The sequence below is a fragment of the Cervus elaphus genome, chromosome 5 (assembly GCF_910594005.1).
Source record: "Cervus elaphus chromosome 5, mCerEla1.1, whole genome shotgun sequence".
In the NCBI taxonomy this organism is placed as follows: Eukaryota; Metazoa; Chordata; class Mammalia; order Artiodactyla; family Cervidae; genus Cervus; species Cervus elaphus.
Genome location: NC_057819.1, coordinates 93,561,015 through 93,578,514, shown reverse-complemented (window position 1 = coordinate 93,578,514; position 17,500 = coordinate 93,561,015). Strand labels below are relative to the sequence as shown.

The 17,500-nt window shown below is 62.9% G+C and overlaps 1 protein-coding gene across 3 annotated transcripts; it reads left to right on the top strand.

The window, feature by feature from the left end:
- The first annotated feature begins 2,006 nt into the window (after positions 1-2,006).
- GIT1 (GIT ArfGAP 1) lies at positions 2,007-17,498 on the top strand. Of its 3 annotated transcripts, XM_043903271.1 has the most exons (21): positions 2,007-2,351; positions 8,229-8,362; positions 8,780-8,892; positions 9,007-9,112; positions 9,638-9,855; positions 9,941-10,035; positions 10,371-10,413; positions 12,271-12,297; positions 12,473-12,521; positions 12,905-12,977; positions 13,547-13,644; positions 13,992-14,103; positions 14,204-14,337; positions 14,424-14,576; positions 14,674-14,904; positions 14,995-15,048; positions 15,234-15,320; positions 15,438-15,511; positions 15,612-15,794; positions 15,910-15,973; positions 16,130-17,498. In XM_043903271.1, the coding sequence occupies exons 1-21, from the start codon at positions 2,300-2,302 to the stop codon at positions 16,340-16,342; spliced, it is 2,313 nt and encodes a 770-aa protein (XP_043759206.1). In that variant the 5' UTR covers positions 2,007-2,299; the 3' UTR covers positions 16,343-17,498. The 3 variants fall into 3 exon arrangements, with proteins under 3 accessions (XP_043759206.1, XP_043759203.1, XP_043759205.1); XM_043903268.1 differs by lacking the exon at positions 12,271-12,297 and having other exon boundaries at positions 2,024-2,351; XM_043903270.1 differs by lacking the exon at positions 15,234-15,320 and having other exon boundaries at positions 2,151-2,351.
- The last annotated feature ends 2 nt before the right edge of the window (positions 17,499-17,500 follow it).

Here is a 17,500-nt window from a genome sequence, read left to right as displayed (position 1 = left end):
TGCTTCCTGAGGTGACGAAGTCTCCAAAGGGAAATTCGGAAACCCTTTTATCCCTAAGCCCCAAGCCCAGAAGCTCGTCTGTGGCGGGGCTGGGGGCTTCGGAAACAAAGTTTGGAGAGTGGATGCGAGCTTCGGCCACTCCCCGGTAGTCCCAGGGCCAACCAGGAGGTGGGGCTAGCGGAGTCGGGGGAACCGAGTGACTCATCCTTCTTCCTCTGAAAATGCTTGGAGCTCACGGAGGCGGGGAGCTCAGCCTGGATTGGGGGGGCCCATCCTCTGGGCAGCTGGAGTTTCTCTTTTCGTCTAGCGGCCCTGGACTCTAAACCCAAGTCGCTCCCCCCCCCCCCCCCCCCGCCCCCTGCGCGCTCCAGCTGCCACGTGCTCGAGACGCGCCCACACAGCAGAGAAACAAAGACAGCCAAGCAATGGGGCTGCCAGCAGCCGCCTCGACATTTAATAAATGAAATTCCATAGCTGGGGGTCGATCAGGGGTGAACGGGCGGCCACAGCTCGTGGGCTGGGCGCCCGGTAGGAGCGGCCAGGCCACTCCTCCCATCACCAGGGATGGGGCCACCAACCCCACGGACTGACTGCTCGGTGAGGGTGCAGCAAGGGGCGGCAGGTGGTGCCCCCCACCACCCCACCCCACCCCGTGAGGTATCTTTGCTCAGAAACCCCGCCAGATAAGCGGCTGGCTATGGGGGGAGGGGATGCCTGCAAGATTTTTTTTTTTTTTTTTTTAAGGTGCGATTATAAATACACCCTGTGGATTGCAATCTCAAACAAACTTGTCAATCTGGGCTGCAGCAAAAGGCGATGGAGGCAGCTTTGCATATATTTCGGGTGGTGTGACTCATGAGCATTACTTGTCTCCCCCAGGGAAGCAGCCTGCCACCCACAAGTCACTGCTGCTCTGGCACCGCCGGGATAAAATGAGCCAACTCCGACACCCCTGCCCAAGGACTCCCCTCCAGCCCCCTTGCTTTTGAGCAGGACTCCTGGCCATGGGGAACCCTCCCCTAATCTGGGGAACCTGCCTTAATTGTGTCACTATTACCCTGGCCCTTGGGCCTGGGCACCCTCAGCCCTCTCCCCACTGACAGAGCGCTGGCCTTTTGCTGCTGCAGGGATGGGGGCTGGGTGCACGTGGGGCACACGTGTATGGGGGAGCATGCTCAGTGCAGGGGTGCACCCATGTGAGGCCTGCGCCTCCTTTCCCTGTCACCCCCACCCTTCCAATGAATCTCCCCCCGTGAAGTCCAGGAAGAAAGGATCCCTATATGTTATATGCCCACGCCCTGGACACACACCTCTGGTGTCTCAGAAATACCGTTGATGTATACAACACTGATACCAAGTGGATATTTCTGCACACAGTCACAGTGGTCACTCCTCAGGAGGTCTTTAAAAAAAAAAACACACACAAAAACTGTCCAGATTCTTTCCTCTCTGGATGAAAGCATGGAGGACGGATAGATGTCTTTTTAGCCCGGAAACTTGGGGATTCACTGCATGACCTCTGGCACCTGGCCGTCCAAATTGCTGGCGGTGGGCTAGTGAGCAAGAGAGTGACCACACACACACACACACCTGGACACACAAATGTGGATACACAGGGGGACCGGGACGCACAATTCAACCCAAACAGACAAGCGGGTACCTCGAACTACAGCCCCTGGATAAGTGGGGGCCGGGGCCTCCAGCTCCTCACTCTTCTCTGATCCCCAGGGGTCACTGTCCCTGGGCCCGAGCTCCTCAGGCCACCCTCCGCCTCGAATATGAACGGGACGAGGCTGTGAGGCGAACTCGCAGCGTCTCGGCGGCAGGGGCGCACTGAGGCCCGGGCCGCAGGCGGCGCTGCGCGCTCGGGCCTGGCGGCGGCGGCCCCTTTAAGCGCCCCCGCCCCCTCCCGCCCGCGCTCCCGGCTTCCTTTCTCCAGGAGGCGCGGCGGGCAGGGCCTGGCGGCGGGGCGGGTGTGCGGGCCGCCCCTCCCCCGGTGGGCCGGGCCTGCGCCGCTTCCTGCAGGAGCGGCCCGGAGCCGCGCAGGGGGCGGAGAGAGCGAGCGGCGGCGGGGCGGCGCGGGGCGGTGCGGGGCGGAGGGCGCCCGAGGGCGAGCGGGCGGGCGGGCGGGCACGGCGGGTTCCGGGCCAGCCCCGGGGGCGGACGGTTGGCCGGGCGCGCGGAGCCTAGCCGGGGCCTTCCCGGAGCCGGGCCGGGCAGCAAGGGCCGCCGCCGCCCGGGCCCGCCGCCCGCGCCCCCCACGCTGGCCCAGAGGGCTGCGGCCGCGTCGCCGCTGAGGATGTCCCGGAAGGGGCCGCGAGCGGAGGTGTGTGCGGACTGCAGCGCCCCGGGTAAGCGGGGCCGGGCCGGGGGCGGGACCGCGCACCGAGGCGCCGCCGGGCGGGCGCCGGGGCCTGGCGGGCGCGCCGTGCGGGGCCGGAGGGCGGGGCGGGGCTGGGGGCTGCGGCCTCCGGCCTCCGGTTTCGGCCCCCGCCCGGGCCGCTGCGGAGCCGCGTCCTTGGCGGGAGGGCCGCTCCGGGGGCCGCGGTTTGCTCGCGTCCGTGGACCAGCGAGGAAGGACATTCCCGGCGCCGCCTCCCGCCCCTCAGCTGGCGCCCCCCACCCTCCCCCGCTCCCCCCGCCTTCCATTTCTGGATCCAAACGGAAGCGCCAGCCTGGGGTGGCCGGGAGGACTGTGGCGGAGGCCGGCCGGGTTTCGGAGGTGGGGGCGAGTGTGGTTTTGTGTCATCTCAGGGCCACCCCCGCGTCTTGCACCTGCTGCTCGCATGGTCTGCGCGCCCGCTGGGGTGACAGAGGGCAAGGGGCAGAAAGCCGGGCAGATGGGCCGGGGGAGGGGGGCGCTGTGTCTGTATTCTGTTTTCTCGGGAGCAGACGGCGGGGTGGCTACTCCTAGGACTCCCTGCCCCTGACTCCCAAGGCTCCTAGCAGGGCCTGGTGTTCAGGGCCACCACAAGCTTGGGCATCGTCCCCTGAGGCGTCCCCAGGCCTGGTAACTGGGGACAACGAGCCTCCGCTTTTCCTGTGCTCCAGTAAAGCCTGCCTGGAAGGTGGGCTTGGCCTTACCCCAGCCTGGGCACAGACGTCTCTCCCTGTCCCCTAGCCCAGTCTGCCCAGAAACGGGTAGGGAGCATGCAGAGAGGTGCCTACATTCCTAGGACCCACCTGGCTTTGTGGCCTGCCTCCCAGCTGTATTTTCCGTGCCGTTTCCCTTCTTCCCACCGAGTCAGGTCCAGGCCCATGTGAAACCCCCCTGACCTGCCAAGGAGGTGAGAAATTACCTGGAAAGGCTGCTCCTTTCTGATGTGAGGGGACACTGCCAGTGATGGGGCTCCGCAGCTGGCTTGGGGAAATGAAGCCCTGGCCCTTGACCATTCTCTGTTTAGAAAAGGAGCTATCTCCCTGGGAGATCTCCAGGCAGGCTCGGGGGGTCCATGAACTCCAGGAGAATTCTGGGCACAATTAGATGGAGAGTGTGGGGTGCTGTCTTGTGGCCCATAACTTCCTGCCACCCTTTGGACAGGCCCAGGGCTTCCCTGGTGGCTCAGTGGTAAAGAATCCACCTGCCAATGCAAGAGACCTAAGTTCAATCCCAGGGTCGGGAAGATCCCCTGGAGAAAGAAATGGCAACCCACTCTATTATTCTTGCCTAGGAAATCCCATGGAGGGAGGAGCCTGGCGGGCTACAGTCCATGGGGTTGCAGAAGAGACTGAGAGTAAATAACAACAGGACCCCAGAAGGTTGACACCCACAGATGCTCTGGTGGTTTCAATGGCGCCAAGCTTGAGTGTTTGGGAACTGTGGGAGCCTGGCAGATGCATGGTGGTCTGGGTGGTTGTGACCCTGAGGCCTCCTCTCAGGGCATGTCGTGGTCTAGAAGGCCCTGAGGAAGCTGTGTGTCCGAGGTGGGCGGGAGGGGGAGGCAAGGTGTCCTTACCTCTGGTTAGTTAGAAACTACTATTTCCTTCCCCACAGCTGCAGGCAGGTCTGGGGAATGAAGAGCTAAGAGGAGAGCTTGCCTTCTGTGTGTTGGTCCGAGGCTGTTCTGACCCTCTGCCAGGCTGCCCCTCTGCCCCGAGGAAGTTGGGGGGGAGGGCAGGTGTGGCTGGTGTGGCTGGGATGGGGTTGTCTAACAGACACTTTATCATGGAAAGCTGGATTTTTGTGTTGCCTTTGTTTCCAGCTGACTCTGACTCATGGCAAGACTTTTCTCATGCTGAGTCTCAGTTTCCTCGACTCTGAGGCCAAGAAGTTGGAGTAGAGATGGTTTTTGAGGACCGTCCCATCTCCAAGTCTGTGGTCCTGAAATCTGGGCAGGGGGACGCAGGGCAGCATTAGCAAGGCAGTTGTCCTTTCTCCGTTGCCTTTGACTACTTGACTGGAAGCCTCTGGACGCCCAGTGGGCATGGGCAGGAGTGGTGTGTCCCTCATGTGTTGGGGTGCCTGGCTCCTATCCCCAGTCCTCATCCCAGAGAGTCCTGTGTGCTCCTGGGAACCTCCCCCCCACCCCCCATCCCGGCCCCGATCCAGAATGCAGGTCAGGAGGAGGCAGGTGGTGAGGTGAGGATGTGAGGCATGCAGGGTGCTGATAAAGTCTTGCTCACCCCAGCACCCAGCATGGTTTCCAGCACAGAGCAGGCATTCCCCCAAGGGATTGGAGGCTTCTCAGGACCCTGACTTCTCCTTGAGGCAGTTTTCAGTCTGGGACCTGGAACAGCCCAGGTAAGAGGCTGGAGGGAAACTAGCAGTTTGGAGCCCAGACCCAGAGCCCCTCCTTGGTGCGTGCTTCCTACCTGAAGTCGTAGGCTTCTCACCATATTCAGAGCCCTGCAGACCCAGCCCTGGGAGTGGGGTCGTGGTCTCTTTGTGGTTGGTTAATTTGCAGGGTCTTGAGGTAAAAGGTAAGATGAGCCTGACCCCAAAGAGCCCCATCCTCCTCCTCCCAGGCCTGGGCGCATGAGAGAAGTGTGAGTGTGTTGTGAGCATGGCACGGCTGCCTGCCCTGGCGGCTAGTGCCGCCTCGCCAGGCACCGTCTGTGACCCTGCCTGCCTTGGGAACCCTGGAGGATGTGTGTCTTCCCTGTCCCGGCCCTCCACGCCGCCTGCCGCACAGCCAGCTTGTCTCTAAGGGCCTGCCTCTTGCGCCCTGGGCCCCTGTGCAGCACCCCCAGCTCAGGCAGCCCCCAGCACATGCGTGAAGCCCTCACAATGCCCATCTTAACAGGCACCTTGAGTGAGCAAGGCTGGCCACCAGCTAAAGGCGTCTGGGAACCTGCAAGCTCATTTGTCTCTTCATGATGTAGATTGTGGGCTGAGGTGAATGCTGAGCTTTTTTCTTTCACTGAGGTGTAGCTTATGTACCCCTGGAGAAGGAAATGGCAACCCACTCCAGGATTCTTGCCTGGAACATCCCATGGACAGAGGAGCCGGGGGTAGGGGGGCGGCTACAATCCATGGGGTCTCAGAGAGTCAGACACGAGTGAGCATACACTCACAACTTCTTTTTTTTTTTTAACACTCACAACTTCTGTACAACAAAGTGCCTGTACCTTACTCTGTAACCTGATGAGTCTTTACCTGTATACATACATAACTCTGTAGCCGCAACTCTGATCCAGAATTAGAGCCCACCCGACACTCTACAGGGCTTTCTTGTGTCAATGCCTGCTGCCTGCCCACAGAGGGAACCGCCATTGTGACCTCTGTCTGCGTAGAGTAGATTACTATTGCCGGCTTTCAAGATGATGGGCTTCTCCCTCTTGTCCAGGTGCCTGGATAGGAAAGGCTGGCTACTGGCCCCAGAGACCACTGATGGCTTTGGGCGGTGACATGAATTCCCCTTAGTAGAGGCCTGCATGGGCTTGCTGCTGGTTCACATTACTCCAGGACTCCTTGCCACTTGGCCACACACACATGGGACCCCTGCGCCCCAGCCCGACCCTCCACCAACAACTGAGGCGGGAAAGATGTTGAGGAGGTGACCGCACCCCCTAACCCTCACGTTCCCTGTCCCTTCTGTTTGGTCCTGGAAGCCTTGAGCGGGGCACGGGTCCCTTAATCTCAAATTACAGTAGCCGTTTGAGTTTCAGAACCCCTTCCTGGCCTTTCAGCTTCAGAACTGGCCTAGGTGGGGCATGGGGGCGCCTGCTGGGGGGGCCCAGGCCCCTTGGACAGAGGAAGCAGGGAGCAGAGTGACCCACCTATGTTACCCAGAACCGAGCTGGCACCGTTGTGCCCCAGACCAGGACCGTGTTCCCTGCCCACCTGGTTTAGGTCACAGCAGGAGAGGGGGGGACCCCTCTGCCAGGCTGGGAGAGTGGAGAGCTGGACCCCTTTGCCCAGATCCTGGTCCCTGCCGCCTTCAGGGGTTACCGTGTCTGCTCTGGTGCTGGATAGCTGGCCAGCCCGCCCAGGCCTGGCTTCTCCGGGTGGGCCATGGGCTTGGGGTGGAGGCCTTAGAGCGGCCCATTTATGATCCTGGCCTGGGCGGCTCCCTGCTGACAGGAAACCCCACCATTTCAACAAGAGGAATTTGGGCTGCGTCATTTCCAGCTTCCTGCCTGGGCTGGCCGGAGGTGGCTGGCAGGCAGACCCCTGACCCAGTGGCGTTTGGAGCGGGGGAGGGAGCTTTCCTCGCCTGAGGGCCAGACCGGTTGGGTCTAGCCAACGCTCCTGTTTGCTCTAGGGCTCCCCCTCTTGGCAGAGATGGTGGCCCCCAGAGTCAGCCTCCGATGAAGGTGGGTGGGGGCACCTCCTGCACCCCTCTGTCCTGTTTGGGGGGCAGATCCCTAAAACCCAGACCCAGAGAGCGGGGCCACTCCTGTCTCTTCCTGCTTCTGTGCCGTGGAGGAGACACTGTCGCAGCTCAGACTGCCCTGACTCAGTTTCCTCACAGTCCTCTGGGGAACGCTGATGGACGTCCTTGTGGGGAAGGGCCTGAGAACTGCCTTCTGCGTGGTGAGGCTCTCATTACCCCGAGTCTGTCCCCTCCCCCAGTGGGGACCACTGTAGACAATTTGAGCACTAGGGGCAAGGCAGGGAGCCAGCCCCCGACCCCACCCCCCTGGATGGGGCTTCCTGAGTTGGGGCGGGGGGCCTGGGCAGAGCAGAGTGTCCTGGGAGAGCGGCTCCCCGCCCCCACTCTCCGGCCACACACAATGGCTGCTTTCTCCCCCGTGACCTTTCCGCAGCCTGAGCTGTATGCAGCTGTCTCCTCCCCCTCTCCCAAGAGGCCTGGGGTGGGAGGCATCTCCGCTGCCCTTGAGAAGGACCCCAGGAGCTCGCAGCCTTCTCTGGTCCCCCTGCTCGCTTGCAAAGCTCACTTCTTGAGGAGTTGAGAGTGACTCCCAGGGCTCTCACCCACTTGGGGTTGCCCACTTTGGGGCTGCAAGAGCAGCTGGTGTGGACATCTAAATACCTAGGTTCACATCCCAGCAATCCCCCTCATGAGCTGGGTGGCCTTGAGTAAGCACCCTAACATCTCTGGGACACAGGTTCCTTGTCAGTGAAGCAGGGATAGTATTTCCCGCCTTGCCTGACAGTTGTTAGAGGCGCCATACTGATGGCGCACCCAGCCAGTCCCCAGTGGGTGCCCGGGCAGTGTTAGCTTCTTGGCCCCCTCCATCCCCCTTAAGCGGGGCTCCAGCTCACCCATCAGTGATGGTGGTGGGAGGCTCAGTCATGAAAAGGCCTCTTACCTGCCCAGGTGAGGGCAGAGGTGGGTGCCCCTGGAGGGTGATATGGGTCAGACAGGTGGGCCAGTGACTCCAAAAGAAGCCTGGGCGCGGAGAGTCGTGGCGCTGGTCTGAACACGGGCGCGTCTCCGGGGCTGTGGCATGCAGTCCTTGGGGACGGCTGCCTCCCAGGGGCAGGGCCAGGGCAGCAGTCTCGTTCCCTGGAGAAGGACTGTGGTCCTGGCAGCACAGGAAGCTGTGCCCGCTGAGGAGGCCCTGGGGACCACACCTCCCCAGGGGGCAGAGACGGGTGGGACAGAGCTTGGCTCCATCAGTGGCCGCTGGAGCAAGCCTTCGGGGAGTCCCTCCCTCCACCGGAGCTCAGCGCCCTCATCAGTGGCCCAGCTCCCCAAGCCTTTGGGGACTGAGTGTGCAAATTGTGCATGGAGACCTAAGCACAGGCAGGTCCAGGGCCGTGCTCGGGAGGCTCACCCATGTCTGGCTGTGGCTGACCCTTGTCCCCGCTCGCCCTGCAGACCCCGGCTGGGCCTCCATCAGCAGGGGCGTGCTGGTGTGTGACGAGTGTTGCAGTGTGCACCGGAGCCTGGGACGCCACATCTCCATCGTCAAGCACCTCCGCCACAGCGCCTGGCCCCCCACCCTGCTGCAGGTACCCGGGGTGCTTCCTGTCTTTCCCGCAGGGCATGCTGAGCGCCCACACACTTGCCCCGCGCCCACACACACAGCTGCCCTGGGCCCCCCACCCGTGGCAGAGCCCAGTCCTGCCCCTTGCCACCTGGGCACAGAGAGAAGGCCACCAGGACTGGAGCCACACAAACCTGGGTGTTCACCCCAACTCTGCCACTTCTGAGCGTGCAGTGTGGAGCTTAACTGCTGAAAGCCTCAGCATGCCCGCCACGACCCCCAAAGTGCTCAACCAGACCCACATCCTTGGATGGCCAGACTGGGTGGGGCTGTGACAGTGCTCGGCACGCAGTAGGCCTGTTGGTGCCGCGTCCAGTCTGGGGCTCGGAGGCGTCTGCTGGTGCACAGTAGGCATGCTCACTCTGACGCCTCCTGCCCACAGATGGTGCACACGCTCGCCAGCAACGGGGCCAACTCCATCTGGGAGCATTCCCTGCTGGACCCTGCGCAGGTGCAGAGCGGCCGGCGCAAAGCCAACCCCCAAGACAAAGTCCAGTGAGTCAGGAGTGAGGGGCGGGGGCTGCGGCCGTGCGGTCGGGACACGAGCCTGGGAGGCGGCGGGGTGACTGACTGCTCCGCTCCCCGTTTTCTCCTGCGTGCTCCATGCAGCCCCATCAAGTCTGAGTTCATCAGGGCCAAGTACCAGATGCTGGCTTTTGTGCACAAGCTGCCCTGCCGGGATGACGACGGAGTCACCGCCAAAGACCTCAGCAAGGTTTGTGGGGCCCCTCTGCAGGGGACCGGGCCCGTCCTCACCCATGATGCCATCCCCACTGAGTCCTAGGTCCCCAAGGCAACCAGGTCAGGCGAGAACAGTGGGCACAGTGGAAGGACAGGATTGCATGTTCAGGCTGTGTGCGATCAAGGCCCCTCTGCTCCCAAGTGGACATGCAAGGCTAAAATCGTCCAGCCGCCACTCGAGAGCCAGAAAACGTTGGTCAGAGCCTCCATTGTCTCATCTGTAAAACGGGAAAGAAAGAGCATCTACCCCTTAGACAGTATCTGTTCTAAACTGAGCACACTGCATGCACGCGGTCGGTCAGTGGTGATTGACTGCAGCTGTGATTACTGGGCGTGAACTGCTGGTGGGAAGCCCTCAGTCCTTTCTGACAACCTAACTGCAGCTGGGTCCTGGGAGCTGGCCAGAGTCCCAGAGGGCCTGGATTAGGTGCTGGGGCGGGGGGGGGGGGGGGCGGGCAGGGCACGCACACCCATTTATTGCACACTCTGCTCCTCACAGCAACTGCACTCAAGCGTGCGAACAGGCAACCTGGAGACATGTCTGCGCCTGCTGTCCCTGGGCGCCCAGGCCAACTTCTTCCACCCAGAGAAGGGCACCACACCTCTGCATGTGGCTGCCAAGGCAGGTCAGACGCTGCAGGCTGAGCTGCTCGTGGTATATGGGGCTGACCCTGGCTCCCCAGATGTTAACGGCCGTACACCCATTGATTATGCCAGGTAAGGGCTAGCCAAAGGGTGAGGCTTGGCTGGGTGTGGGCAATGGACTGCGGCTGAAGCGCTGAGCCGTGTGACCTCCCCACAGGCAGGCGGGGCACCATGAGCTGGCGGAACGGCTGGTCGAGTGCCAGTACGAGCTCACCGACCGGCTGGCCTTCTACCTCTGTGGACGCAAGCCGGGTGAGCAGAGTGTGGGGCGGCCTGGCGGGGCCAGGCAGGTGGGGCCCAGACACACCCCAGCAGCAGGTGCCATGGCGACAGAGCCGGCTGGGGAACAGTGTTGCTAGGCAACTGGCTCCTGTGAAATCGCTGCAGGCTCTGGGCTGCAGCACATTGGGGTAGAGAGTGGGGGTGGGCATAACTTGCAACCAGTTCCCAGGTCCCTTGGGGGTGGCCTGCCCTCCTCCTTTCCCCTGTCCCTTCTGGGTGCCAAGTCCTACTCATGGCAGTGGGGTGGGCTCCTAGCTGCTGAGGCCACCCAGCACCAGTGACTTGGCATTTTTATTTTTATTCAGATCACAAGAATGGGCATTACATCATCCCACAGATGGCAGACAGGTGAGTGCCCACCTGATGCCCCTTCCCAGAGGCTGCTGGGTGCCATGAGGATGCCCAGCCCCCAGAACCCCCACCCCCCAACTCTTCAGGCTTTAGGGACCTGGGACCCCTGCCCCCACCCCCCTTCAGGGGTTGGAAGCACAAGCCTATCACTGTCTGGTCTTCACTCCCTAATGCTGGGCCCCAAGGCAGGTAAGAAATGTCCACTCAGCCTGTGGCCAGCACAGCCTGACCTCCATGGCTGTCAAGCACATAGGGCTTGAGTGCAAGAAACAGCCCCCCACCCCCAGACCAGGAACTCTGGGTTCTGTTCCCAGGGGCACTGAACCCAACTGTCAAATCTTTAGACAAATTTTTGCTCTTCAGTGAAAATGTGGTGGACCCCGGGAGTTTGACTAACTTTGGGGTTCTGCCAGGCTTCTGTGGTGTGCTCAGAAATCTGGCAGGGGCTGGGAGCACAAGGCCAGGAGAGGTGTTTTCCGCCCCTTGTGTGAGAGGCCCCAGGAGCCCAGGCTGTGGGGACGCGCGCACAGGATGGGCGCTAGCGCCACCTGGTGGCTGCCCGTGGTGGCGGCGCTGTGCCTGCTGGCCTGGATCTAGAGAGGCTCCCTCCTACTCCCGAAGCCCATGGTCAGGCCTGGACCCCTCAGGTCCCTCGAGCCCCAGATCTTCTGTTCTGAGACCCCCAAGCCTCCCCCCGTTTCTCTGGTCTGATTCTGCCTGGTGTGTATGCCTGCTTGTGTGTGTTTGTGTGTTATAAACACACACAGGCGGGTTCTGTGAGGTGCTGACTGAGCACCTTTGCGGAGCCAGCTGTTGTTGGCCCTGGAACACAGAGGTGACTCAGGCACGATCCCGGTGCTTAGGGGTATCGCCATCCCGACAGGGTGGCCAGGGCCCTAGTCAGCTGCAGTCCTGTGTGGGGAGTGCGGCCAGAGAGGCAAAGGCACAGATGCGAGAGATGCTGTGCCAGGAGCTGCCGGCAGACCGTGTGGCTGGCGCATAGGAGAGGCGGGGAGTCCCTGGAGCAGGACTGGACGAGAGATGGGGGAAGAGAGTGGCTGGTGCTGCGCCCCGACGTGAGTTGTGACTGTCGTGGGAGCAGAGAGGCTCTAACGTGGATGTGTGGCATCTGCTCTGCCACTGACCGCTGTGTGACTGCAGACAGGCTCCCCCACCTCTCTCAGCCTTAGTTATCTTTCTGGGCTGTTGAGAAGATTAAATAAGATAGTGCACAGAAAGCATTAACGTTTTGGGGGTTGTTTTTTTCTTTTTTTTTGCCACGCCACGTGGCTTATAGGATTTTGATTCCCCAACCAGGATCTTAACCCAGGACCCAGCAGTGACAGTGCTAGATGCTAACCACTAGATCACCAGGGAATTCCTTAGCATGTTTTTAAAGTGAGCTTTTTGTTGAAGTGTTCCATACATACCCTGTTATTGAAAAAGTTTCTAAGGCCAGAATGGTGAAGCCAGATGTGTCCAAAATGCCCTGGCTTGTGGGTGAATAGAGGATTGCAGGAGCAGGACTGGACGCGGGCAGATGGGTGAAAAATGCTGCCAAAGGCCAGGCAGGAGGATGAAACGGCAGCACCTGGGGAAGGCTTGGCCAGGGCCTGAGGCTGCAGGTCACTCCTAGGAGCTGACGTAGGGCGAGTCATCACGGATCGAGTGGCGAGTGGGTCACGCCAGCCACCGAGGAGTGGGCTGGGGGAAGACAAGTTGGGTTTGGTACACTCAGGTCTAGCGTGTGCACGGAGATGGGTCTGAGTGTGACGCAGGAGGTGTGTGTGGCTCGCTCCTGGGTAACTGCCACCTCTGTCCTGTTCTTTCCTCTGCTGCCTCCTCTGGACTTAGATCTCGGCAAAAGTGCATGTCTCAGAGGTATACGTGCCTGCTCGGGGACAGGCCCTGGAGGCGGGGTGGGGCAGAGAGGCACCTGGGGTGTCATCTCCCTGGGGTCCCTGCATGTTTGGGAGGTCACTGGCAGGGGCCTGGCCGCCTCTCATGTCTGGCCTCTCCCCTCCTCCCTGTGCCCGTGTCCCTCCTTCGTCCACAGCCTGGACCTGTCCGAGTTGGCCAAAGCTGCCAAGAAGAAGCTGCAGGCGGTGAGTCTGCGCAGACAGGGCCCCGCATCCCTGACCCTCTGTTCCTGTGACTTCCCCGCCCTCTAGTCTCCCCAGTCTCCTGTCTCCCACCTCCCCACTGTTCATCTGTGACCCTGACTCTGCCCTCCTATAGCTCCCAGGGGACTTCCTGCATCTCTACCCTCAGGGGCACTAACCCGTCCACTCTGGTCTCCCTCTTTCTCCTACCTCAGAGCTGGGCAGACAGACCCCTGCCCCGGTTTCCAGTTGAGACTGGGGGGAGAGCTGGGCAACACAAGGGACACCAGTCATTGCCCACATCTTACAAGACCATGGGGCACTGGCTCGGTTGGCACTGGGGCTGGCTGAGCTGATAGGGCCTGGGTCCCCTTCTCTACTTCCAGCTCAGCAACCGGCTTTTTGAGGAACTGGCCATGGACGTGTACGACGAGGTGGATCGAAGGGAAAATGATGCTGGTGAGCCAGGAGGGCATGGAAGTCTTGGGCAGAGAGGACAGAGGACCTGCCAGCCGGGGAGGGCTGGGACCTGGGTGGCTCTTTCACCAGGACTAGGAAGAGGTACCTGGCTTGGTCTGCTCAGCAGGCCTGCCCGTGAGCCCCGCCAGCTGGGAGCCCAGCAGCCAGCGTTGCTGGCGGATGGGCAGAGCTGCCCAGAGGAGGCAGCCAGCCTGCTCCTCTCCCCAGCCCCCTGGACCGGGGCTCCTCTCCGCCCCGCGGCCGCCCTCTCTGGCTCTCTCCCCAGCCGTGCTCCACCCCCTCCATCCCTCCTTCCTGGCCACAGCAGATTCCAGCCCAGAGGCGGGAGGGAGCCTCTTCCTCCTGCTGTCAGTCCCCAGCTGGCCTCGCCCAGCCTTGCCCTGACCCAGACCTGCATCCCATGTCCAGAGACCACTTGTGTTCCGAACACCCGTGTTCCAGGCCCTGCGGGCCTGGGAAGGAGCTCGGAAGGCGGTGCTCCGGCCCTCCAACTCCGGCCTGTCCCGCGGGCCCAGCCTCCGTGGACAGTCCGTGCCCCTCCCCCACAGTGTGGCTGGCGACCCAGAACCACAGCACCCTGGTGACAGAGCGCAGCGCCGTGCCCTTCTTGCCCGTGAACCCGGAGTACTCAGCCACACGGAATCAGGTGAGCGGGCTGGACGGGGCCTGGGGCCATCTCTTCCCTTGCTGGGTCACCGCACTGCCGGGCCCTGCCCTTCCCTTCCCGGCAGGCAGGCCATTGTTTGCTGCTCTTCCCCACTCCTGGCCGAGGCCTCGCCCTAGCTCCAGGATGTGGGAATGGGGAGGAAGCTGTCCTGTTAGCCCTGAGTGAGCAGCCCCTGGGTGCCGTCCCAGCCTCTGAGAGCTCCCCCAGGCCCTCCACATCTGTCACCCTGGGCTGGGCTCCTTGGACGGCCTGGCTGCTCTGTCCCCAATGCCTCTTGTCATCCACACTGGCCTCCTCACACCAGCCCGGCCCTGCCTCCCCCCCAGGGGCGACAGAAGCTGGCCCGTTTTAACGCCCGTGAGTTCGCCACCTTGATCATCGACATCCTCAGCGAGGCCAAGCGGAGACAGCAGGGCAGGAGCCTGGGCAGCCCCACAGGTGGGAAGGGCGCGGGCGCCACTCCAAGGCACGCTCCCTCTGGGCGGCGCGGCACACGGGCTGCAGGCCCGGGCGCTGAGTGACAGGCCTGTGCCCTCAGACAACCTCGAGCTGTCCGCACGGGGCCAGAGCGACCTGGACGACCAGCACGACTACGACAGCGTGGCCTCGGATGAGGACACAGACCAGGAGCCCCTGCGCAGTGCCGGTGCCACGCGGAACAACCGAGCGCGGGTCCGAGAGCCGCCCCGACCCCCCATCCTCCTATCCTGGGGCCCCAGCAGCGACGAGGGGGCTGACCGGCCTGTCTCCCTCTGCAGAGCATGGACTCCTCAGACCTGTCAGACGGGGCCGTGACGCTGCAGGAGTACCTGGAGCTGAAGAAGGCCCTGGCCGCCTCTGAGGCCAAGGTGCAGCAGCTCATGAAGGTCAACAGCAGCCTGAGCGATGAGCTACGGAGGCTGCAGAGGGAGGTGAGGATGGGCTCCTGGGCCCTGCTGGGCGGGGAAGGGGCACGCTCCCAGAGGTGGCGGTGCTGCCCAGGGTTTCTGACGCCCCTCTCACTCTCAGATCCACAAGCTGCAGGCCGAGAACCTGCAGATCCGGCAGCCTCCAGGGCCAGTGCCCACACCCCCTCTCCCCAGCGAGCGAGCCGAGCACGCACCCGTGGGACCTGGCGGGAGCACCCACCGCAGGGACCGCCAGGCCTTTTCCATGTATGAACCAGGCTCCGCCCTGAAGCCCTTTGGGGGACCGCCTGGGGACGAGCTCGCCACCCGGCTCCAGCCTTTCCACAGCACCGTGAGCCGCCTGCAGGCCCCAGGAGGGTGGGGTGGGGACAGGGTTGGGACCAGCTCAGGGCCCCCTGTGACCCCCCTGTGCCACCCCCAGGAGCTGGAGGACGACGCCATCTATTCAGTACACGTCCCTGCCGGCTTTTACCGGGTAAGCAGGGCCTGGGAAGCGGGTCCATTCCCACAAATAGGTTCTGGGCCCCAGCGGCTGCCAGGCTCTGTGCGGGACGCTGGGCACAGGGTGACGACACACACGGTCCCGGCCTCGCTGCAGGGAGGCCGCAAGGCAGGGGTGCGGGGAGGAGGAGACTGACTCCAGCCCTGCCTGGGTTTCAGATCCGGAAGGGGGTGTCGGCCTCAGCTGTGCCCTTCACTCCCTCCTCCCCACTGCTGCCGTGCTCCCAGGAAGGAGGCCGCCACACGGTAACGAGCATCCCCAGGGCCCACGGGAGGGACGGGCTGAGCGAGAGGTGTGCTGGCGAGGTGACGGGGGTCCGCGAGCACACCCCTGACCTGCCGCCCTGGCCCTGTGCCCTCCAGAGCAAGCTCTCCCGCCACGGCAGCGGCGCAGACAGTGACTATGAGAACACGCAAAGTGGGGACCCGCTGCTGGGGTGAGGCACCGTGGGGAGAGGGGGATGGTGGCCCCGAGCGTCTGGAGGGTGTCTGCAAGGGGCTTCATGGCCAGAATGCTGCCTCCCTGTCTAACCCCAGCCTGGAAGGGAAGAGGTTTCTGGAGCTGGGCAAGGAAGAGGACTTCCACCCGGAGTTGGAAAGCCTGGATGGCGACCTTGACCCCGGGCTTCCCAGCACGGAGGATGTCATCCTGAAGACGGAGCAGGTCACCAAGAACATTCAGGAGCTGCTGCGGGCTGCCCAGGAGTTCAAGCACGACAGGTATGGAGGTGGGGGAGGCTCACACGGCCTCGGGGGTTGCAGAGGACGAGGGAGGGACCAGTGCCCCGCAGGCCCGGGACCCTTCCCTCACTTACCCTTCCATCCCCCTGCCCAGCTTTGTGCCCTGCTCAGAGAAGATCCATCTGGCTGTGACTGAGATGGCCTCTCTCTTCCCAAAGGTACAGGGGCCAGAGTGGGGAGCTGGAGGGGGCGGGGGGCGCCTCAGGGTGGGCGGGTGTAGAGAGTCTGATGGCGCCGGCCTGGCTGGACCCCTGGACCCTCGGGGCCCCATCGCTCATGGTTGCTTTGACATCCAAGGCCCGACTCCTCCACAGAGGCCCGCCCTGGAGCCCGTGCGAAGCTCGCTGCGGCTGCTCAATGCCAGCGCCTACCGGCTGCAGAGCGAGTGCCGGAAGACGGTGCCCCCGGAGCCCGGCGCCCCTGTGGACTTCCAGCTGCTGACTCAGCAGGTGATCCAGTGCGCCTACGACATCGCCAAGGCCGCCAAGCAGCTGGTCACCATCACCACCCGTGAGAAGAAGCAGTGACCAGTCCCCGCCCCGCACCCGCACCCTGGGACCTCACCGGCCGTGGCAGCCGGGCCACTCCAGACACTCATCCCCACCCCCACCGAGCCGCTGGCGCAAGTGCCCTTAGCGCTGCCACTCTCCCCGGCAGCCAGGTGCCCTGGTGCCCGTCCCCCTTGAGCCCCCAAGGATGGGGAGGTGAGGTGGCAGGAGCTTCTGCCCCCACATTCCATGTACCCCTCCGTGTACATAGCCCCCCGCCCCCTCTAGCGTGCAGGGGCCTGCAAGGCGGCACTCCCAACCCCATGCCCTCGGGGGCACCCTCAGCCAAGGGTCGGGTGGGGACACTCCAAGTGGGGCAGCTCCCTGATGCACCCACCCCCATGAGCCAGTCCAGCCCTCCTGGGGGCTAAGCGGGGGGGCATCCCCCCTTGTACATAATACCTGTGGATGTCCCCACCCTGTAGCCACCAGCCCCCTGCTGCTCTCTCCTTCAATGCCAAACGGCCCCACCTAGGGCACAGGCCCCAATCTGTGTCCCCGGGGTCCTCAGCAGCAAACACTGGAAAAGTCTAATCTTTTTTTTTTCTCCTCTCCTCTCTTCCACCCCTTAATTTTAACGTTGTGGTAACTGAGTGTGCCTGCGTGTGAGTGTGTGGGGCGGCAGTGCCGTTCCAGAGGCCTGGCCCGTCTGGGGTTTCGTGAGGGGTGAGGGGACCAGGGTTGGGCGTTGACCTCCCCCCCATCCTGGGGTCAGGGGCTGGGGGAGGGAACTAGCTGGGTCCTGCCCTCTGCCTCCCCTCATTGCTCCCCCCACTCATACCCTCTGTCTATGAACTTAAAGGAAAACCACTTCGCTCCATCTCTCTTCCCCTCCCTTATGGAGGGGGAAAGTGCCGGCTGGGGCAACTGAGCACCCGAGCCTGGGGCTGGCTCCCCGGGGTCCCTGACTAAGCTGAGAGCCCCTCCCTGTAACCTCCGAGAGGCCAGCGCCTGCGGTGTCTGGGTCCCTGGAGCCTGGGTTGCAGCCTGGGGAGGCAGATGGCAGCGCCTACCAGCTCCTCTCCCTGCCCCACCTCTGTCCCAGGGGCCAGGTTCTACCTGTGTGGTGGTGGGTGGGCTGACTGTCAAGACGTGTGTCATGTACATTTGTATCAAAAATAAATAAGTGACCATGTG